The following is an 8,081-nucleotide window of genomic DNA, read 5'->3' on the forward strand; positions in this document are numbered from 1 at the left end:
GATAGCCTATTTCACCACAGTAAAATCGCCAAATCCATAAATTTTTGTTTACCTTCAATGTTAAGCAAGGCTTGAACTTGTTCCTTGCTTTTCTGGAAGAATGAATGCTAAAAAGAACCAGTTTGTTTCACCCAGCTTAGGTAGGTTTCTTCAATCATCACCAACCCATTGGATCCATTTTGATTAATCAAAGAACTTGAAGCAAAGCCAAACAGTAGAATCACCAAAGACAGCCTCATTATCATTGCAACAGCAGCATCAGTTACTACTGCTAAGAGTAATGTACAAGACTGATCAAGAAGAAGATGGAGGCTAACAGTTGTTAAAATTGTACGGTCAGCAGCCTGTACTTCAATCTCTGGATTCTGCCAAGTGGCAGCTTATGTTAATTATATTTATGGCAGGAGTAATGGACGAATTAAGCACAAAACAGCTTTGCAAGATGGGCTCCTACTTATTTTATGCTAGAGATATTCAATGTGACTGGTGAGCAATGGGCATGCTGATTGCTCTGAACCATCCATTAAGAAGACCCATCTGGGATCTCTGACAATTTACTGAATGGTCAAGATTATCACTAGTTGCATGTGTCAAATCCAAACCTTTGTAAACAAAAAAATTGTGCAGTAATTGTACCAAATTATTTCATATCCATTTTGTTTTACAGGGATGGCCATCCTATGCGGTTGGAGAAAAACAAAAAAACCAAAAGGATGTCCGTTTTGGGCAGAAGGTGTAGGGAAGATGACAGAAGCTGGTCACGATGGACATGATACATAGTCAAATAAAATGATGACACCATTTATGCCCCAAAAGTCAGTCATGGGTAAAACTGGGTTGGTTTGCCTACTGGGCTTGGTTGTCCTGAGTCTCTTGACGAAGATTAATGATATTCCAAGTATGTAGAGGCAATGAAACAAACTATCCCCACATGAGCAGGAGTCACATTTTGGATTATTTTCTTAGCGTTTGTCTTAACAATTACAGAGGACTGCTAAGAAATATTTAATGGTGATTCACGACGCATGGTTAAAACAAAATGAACCAATTTCATTTCAGCAGTTATTCACCATTCATTTCCGTAATGTATGGGCTTCAAATATCAAACTCTTAGCAGCCAAACACACTGCTAACAAATTTCCCCAGTCATTTGCATAATTAATCTGATGCCAATTCAATGCCAGCCATATTCCCACACCTTTGCCACATTAGCTGTAAAATACAGGAATGCCTTTGAGAAGCAAGCAGAAAGAATCAACTATCTTCACTTTGATTAGAAAAACTGAACTGTATTTTATTATACAAGTAGTCTTCTTGTATATAGATACAATAACAGCAATTGAACAACTAATCTAACTACACATATTAGTTATAATAGCTTTATGTATTTTGTTTTGGTTCTTGATCTTGCTCCAAGGCATCTTGTAAGCTCCAACATTACCCATCATTATTTGCTCTTTCCTGCAGAGTTCTTCTCCACCCCCCCCCCCCCTCCTCTTCTCGTCCCCCAACAAGAATAATAGAGGAACACCACAGTGACATATCAATTAGGGATGCACAATTTTAGGGATTCAGATTCGGGCTGCAAGACATAAAGCCATTTAGTCCGTGTGTCTTCAAACTTTAATAAAGTGGCACATACATAGCATGTAGCCTCGCTGCAATGCTCCTCTAAACACAAACATATTTACATTGAGCTTATATATAGTTTGTGGTGGCAAGAAGCATCATCATAGAGTAAAATGTAAATGATTCCTCAAGCAGGAGGTCAGCGCACATCCAATTTGGTGCATCGACTAGGAAATTTAGGTGAAAGACACAAACTTCCTCCCAACCAATGCAACTCCCCAGAAGAATTGCCAAAAGAAATACCTCTATATGCACCAGCAACACTATATACCTTACTGTCCCTGAGCATTGATGCTGTTACACAATGACTTGGCTTCACAGGCATCACAACTGCCAATTCAGAAAGCTCATCTAACATGTTGGCCCGGTTACTAAGTTCAATCATGCAAGTGTAATGTTCTGGAATAGGTGTGATACTGTAGTGTTCACTCATATCTTTGAAGTACTTAACACCAGCACCCACATTGCCGGTGTGTACACAAGCACATAGAACGCCTACGAAAGTGATAGCATCTGGCTGCACATTAGCACTTTCCATTTGTGCAAAAAGAGCAAGAGCTTCTTCTCCACATCCATGGACACCCAAGCTACTGATCATTGAATTCCACGTAGCCAAGCTCTTAGTTTGCATTTTATCAAACACATCCCTTGCATCCTCTAAACTACCACATTTGCTATACATGTCAATAAGAGCCGTCCCAAGGAAAGCCCCGAGCTTAAACCCGTTCTTGAGAGCAAAGTCATGAATCCAGCTGCCCAAATTGAGGCTTCCCAATTCAGCACACGCAGTCAACAAGCTAACCAGCGTAAACTCATTTGGCCTCACATTGTCATGCTGCATTCTCCGAAACAGTTCAAATGCTTCGTGAGGCCGTTGGTTTCTAACATAGCCATTAATCATCGCTGTCCATGAAACAACATTACGAATTGGCATTTGCTCAAAAAACTGCCTAGCGGCATCTAACTCCTCATGCACAATAAGCCCTGTTAGCATGGTTGTCCACGAAACCACATTTCTTACACGCATTTTGTGAAACACCTTACGACCGTCAACTAAACCTCCACATTTGAGGTAAAGATCCATCAAGGTGTTTTGCACAAAAACGTCTCCTGCAAAACCCGTTTTGATAGCCATCACATGGACCTCTCTTCCTTTATCAATGGCGGAGGACGCAATGCAAGCTTTGATAACAAATGGGAAGGTGAACTTATCGGGTGCCACGCATTGGAAGATCATGAGTTTATATAGAAGGAGAGCTTTGTGCGAGTCGCCATTTAGGGTATGGCCCCTAATCATGATGTTCCAAGCGAACGAGAGAGGGTTCTGCATTTGGCGGAAAACCAGGGTGGCGTAGTCCATTTTCCCATAAGAAGAGCAAAGGCAAAGGAGTTTCGTGGCGAGTTTTTGATCGCAAGAAGGGCCGTTCCGGATAATGTGGGAGTGGACTTGCTTGAGCTGTTTGAAGTCGGAGCACCTTTGGAGTAAGGCGAGAGCTACTTCTTGAGAACGAAGCCTGCGCGTGAAGGTCGGGGATGGGAATGGGGTTGTCGTCCTCGGAAGAGCATCGGGCGAGCATGAGCATGTCATGCATGCCACCATTCTACAGACGACAGCTTCGAGGTGCAGAGTCCGACCAGAGTCATCAAACTCAGTCCGTCCCTGGCGGAAGGAGTGTTCATTCTCCTGACAACAAAATATAATATCTTCAACTAACAGATTATCCGGAGAGAAAAACCAAAAAAATAAAAAATAAAAACCTTGAATTTGGTGCATTACTAGAGACTAGTTACAAGTACTTGCAAATTTTATTAAATTTACAAATAAAATATTAAATTTTATGAGAAAATCTTTTATATGCATGTGTCCAAATTGATATAATTTGTTAATAATAATAATAATAATAATAAAAGCAAAAGATATCCACTTTCCCTATGTTTGAAAAAAGAAAACTATCTCCACCGAATTTTCAAAAATGTCATAGACCCTTCTTAAAATTTCAAAAATATCACAAACCTTCATTCAAGTTTGTCAAAAAGACGTATGTATGAATTTTTAAAATTATTTTGTAAAATACAATATAATGTATTAATCATTTTTTGAAAAGAGATTTGTAAAATTTGAAAGGCATTGAAGTAGTTTTATGGGAAGAAAATTCTAGAAAAATTGTCTAAAAAGGAAGGTATAAGAAGACCATGAAAGTTACGAGATTATTTTAATTTTAAATTATATTTATTTTATAAAATTGCTTATGCACTCATAATTTTAAAGCATTTTAATTAAAAATAACATGTATTTTAGGGACATTTTTAGAAGGATGACTAAATTTATAAAAAAAAATTGATTGAAAAGGATTCCTTTAATTAATAGTAGCGATAATTATCAAATTAGGATATAAAAATATGAAAGTTTATTAGGGGCCATTTGGTTGAAAATTTTAATATAATCATATATTTTACGCATAGTAGATAGATTTTTTATTTTTTTAGGGGCCATTTAATATTATTGTCAAAAATTATGGCAAAAAAATCAAAAAACTAGAAACATTTGGTTAATATTTTAAAAACTAAAATAAATTAAAATTTTGATAAATAAATGCTCATTTTTTTCCTTTAATCAAATAACAATTAAAGATGAATAAAATTATAAAATTATAAATTAATACAAATTAGAAATATTAGAATAAAATATAGAAGTTATTATAACTATTATAATTATTTATCACATTTAAAAAAAATCATTTTTCAAAATAATTTTATTGTACATGAAATTAAAAAAAATAGTTAAAACACTTTTTAAATGACTTCAATAGAAGTTATGATAATTATTTGAGTTATTAATTACATTTTTTTTTATTAAAAAGTCATTTAATAAGATAATGTTATTGTACATGAAATTAAAAAAATAGTAAAAATATTTTTAAATGAATTTTATTATTTTTATTTTTAAAAAATTATAGTTATTTTATTTATATTTTAGATTCACATGATCATTTTATTTTAATTTAAATTAACAAGTATATATAAAATAAATTATTTAATCTAAAAAGTTAATTCTAGATATAAAAATATTCCTAAACTAGTTTTTCAAAACAATTAAAAAATCATGAAATTTGATTTTCAGTTTTCTCACAAATGGTTAAAAACCAAAAGCATAAACATAAAACTTGTAACATAAAGGCCGAGCATAATTGGAAGGGTGATGAACCATTTAGAGACAATTGAGCACTAAAGAAGATTATGAAAGTTATAAAAATATTTTAATTTTAAAATAAAATTAATTTTTATAAACTCCTAATTTATAAATATTTTAACTAAAAATAATTCGTATTTTAAGGGACATTTTAGGAAGGGTGATTGAAATAAATGATTTAACCTAAAAAAAAAAGGTTAATTCTAGATATAAAAACATTCTAACAATAAATTTTCAAAACAATCAAAAATTTTAATTTTAAAATTTTTGACTAATGATTAAAAATCGATAACAAAAACAAAAAACTAGTAACACAGGCAAACATTGAGCATTTTAGGAAAGGTAATTGAATTAAAACTATTGAGAGACAATTGGGCGTTAAAGAAGATTATGAGAGTTATAAAAATTATTTTAATTGTTGGGGATGTGGCTCATATTCAGAGCGGATCACATGTACTAGAGAAAGCTACATGATGCGAGGGACAAAGGGAGAGAAGCAAGGTGCAGCCACGGAGGGCAAACCATCGACGGTTTGGGGCCAATTGTCAACGGTTTCAGGCAGTAGCTGCAAGGTGTTTTATTTTGCTCCAAAATGTTGACAATTTCCATCGGCGCAGACCATGTAAATTCAAATCGGGGACTTGTAGATTGGGCTTATCTGGAGGGTTTTTCTTCTAGGGATTGCTACAAATGTAGTTTAGTTATACTAAAACACTTATGTACGCATTAGATATTATATAAGCATCATTATGTAACCTTATTGGGGTGAGAGACATTGATTATAGTGAAAACCCAAGTGCTGCTCCTGTGGACGTAGGCAATTGCTGAACCATGTAAATCTTGTGCGTTCTAATTGTATTTTTATTCTTCTTATTAAAGTTTGCTTACTTCTTGAGTATATTTCATCATCGAGTGATTGCATTATGTTGTTTGTTTAATTCGTGAGTGAGTGAGAGTGTGCTTCCGTTGTGCATATGTGAACATTATCAACAGTGGTTGCAGATTGTAGTTGCTTGTCACAACAATCAGTATCTGAACTGGGCGCTTGTTTGTGGGAATCGAATCACAACAAGTGGTATCAAAGCTATTGGTTCAACAATGGCTAGGGTCTCTTCGATTAAGTTCTATGTGAACAAGTTTGATAGAACTTGTAATTTTGGGTTTTGGCAACGAATGGTGAAAGACGTACTAGTGTAGCAAGGAATGGTGAAGTCTTTGTATGGAAAGAAGACGAACAACATGAACGATGCAAGTTGAAAGGAGCTTGAAGTAAACATGTTGTATCACGTCATGGATGAGGACTCGCCGACAGTGGTCTGGATGAAATTGGAGCACCGATACAAGTCCAAGTCAATTTCGAACAAGTTGTATCTTAAGAAAAAGCTTTATTAGCTTAAGATAGCGGAGGGTTTAGACTTGACTCAGTACATTAACACATTTAATTAGATCATTAGTGATTTGGAGCGAGTTAATGTAAAGTTCGAGGAGGAGGACAAAGCATTGATACTGTTGAATTCCCTACTTATGTCACCTACATACAAGAATATGGTTACGACGCTAACTTTGGGGAAAGAAACCCTAGAGTTGGAGGACATCACGAGAGCATTGTTGGGGTTCCATCAAAGGAAGAAGGTCAGTGATGAGGGTTCACATGGTGAAGGGCTCGTGCGAAGGGTAATCAGGATTGTGGGAGAGGCAAATCCTGGAGTGGGCCGAGTGGTAATAAAACTCAATCCAAGAGGAAGAGGGATGTTCGTTGTTTTAAGTGCAGGAAACTAGGGCATATAAAACTAGAATGTCCAGAGTGGGAGAAGGGGAAGGCAAAAGCTCACGGGGGTTTGTCAAAATTCATGAATATAGTTGAAGAAGGGGACTTTGGGAGCAATGATGATGAGATTCTTACTGTTTCATCAGGTTCAGAACGCCTCATAGGTTCTTGGATCCTAGACATGGGATGTTCTTTTCACATAACGCCCAACAAAGTCTGATTCACCACTTATAGATTGGTGAGTCCTAGTTTCATTCTAATGGGAAACGATGCAGTCTGCAAAGTTGTTGAAATGGGGGACATCATGATTAAGATGTACCATGATGTGGTAAGGACGTTGTGTGGGGTAAGGCATGTACCCGATCTATAGAAGAACGTTATATTAGTGGGTGTTTTGGATTATAATGGGTATAGTTACAAGTCCAAAGACGAGACGATGATGGTAAGTGATGGTGTATTAATGGTCATGAAGGGACAAAAGATAGCATGGAATCTCTATACAATGCAGGGTAACATAGTTGTAAGTGGAGTTGCAGCTGGGAGTTCTGAGTCAGAAAATACTATTTTGTGTAATGTAACTACACACAAAACGGTGGGTATTCTTAACTACATTGGTGTGGATGCTTGGGGACCGGTGAGGGCAGAATCATGGGTTGGACATGGGTATTTCATGAGGGTATCACCAAAGGTCTAGGGCTATCTCATGCATCATGAGTTGGAGATATTTTCTAGGTGTAACCTATGGCTAAGGTGGAGTACTAGACTAGAAGAGAGTTCCTCAAGTCAGATATTGGTTCTGAGTACGTTGGTGTTCAAGGTGTTTTATAAGCAGGGTATGGTGTATGTAGGGCTTGCAAGGGACTTCTTAGTGGAGTCAGCGAGTATGACGTGTTTCTCGATTAATAGATCGCCAAAGGAATCACTAGATGAGAGAGTTACATGAGAGGTTTTGGACTAGTTATGCTGTAGATTTTGGAGGTCCAGCTATGCACGTTCCTAGTGAGGTAGGATCTAGACTTGGTGTTATGTCCGGACAATGCATCTTTCTGGTATATAATAAAGATAGGTTCAATCTGGGTGATCTGATGGCAAACATGGTGGCGATTGGTGAAAAGATGATTTTAGGTGTTAAAGTCATGGGACAGCGTACTTGGGTAGATGAGGAGAAACGGGTGCCAGAAAGGTCTAGTAGCAGCAATAAGCATATCGTGCAGGTAGATTTGGAAACTCAGGGCATAAGTGCGGGGAGTTCTAACTCAGGAGATTGCAATATCATAGGATAAATTAGAGCAGAAAGGAGATTGTGATGCAGGTGGAGTTTCAAACTCGGAGCATAAATGCAGGGAGTTCAAACTCAGAAGACTAGTAGGATGACAATGGGCTCAGTGGCAGTATCAGGCCACCACCCAGGTGTGATATGATATTTTATGCAGCCATTACTATCAGGAAGGATACTACTACCTTTCAAAAGGCAATGCATGGCCAGGACAAGGG

The 8,081-nt window shown here is 36.7% G+C and overlaps 1 protein-coding gene across 1 annotated transcript; it reads right to left on the reverse strand.

Moving 5' to 3' along the window:
• Nucleotides 1-1,253: 1,253 nt before the first annotated feature.
• Nucleotides 1,254-3,363, reverse strand: LOC131159905 (pentatricopeptide repeat-containing protein At3g26630, chloroplastic). Its single transcript, XM_058115130.1, has one exon. It carries the CDS (start codon nt 3,227-3,229, stop codon nt 1,769-1,771), a length of 1,461 nt encoding a protein of 486 aa, XP_057971113.1. The 5' UTR covers nt 3,230-3,363; the 3' UTR covers nt 1,254-1,768.
• Nucleotides 3,364-8,081: the final 4,718 nt, after the last annotated feature.

Source organism: Malania oleifera, chromosome 1, assembly GCF_029873635.1.
Source record: "Malania oleifera isolate guangnan ecotype guangnan chromosome 1, ASM2987363v1, whole genome shotgun sequence".
In the NCBI taxonomy this organism is placed as follows: domain Eukaryota; kingdom Viridiplantae; phylum Streptophyta; class Magnoliopsida; order Santalales; family Ximeniaceae; genus Malania; species Malania oleifera.

Bases quoted from the DNA above. Each gene is read 5' to 3' on its own strand.
- LOC131159905 (XM_058115130.1), bottom strand. From the start codon at position 3,229: ATGGTGGCATGCATGACATGCTCATGCTCGCCCGATGCTCTTCCGAGG.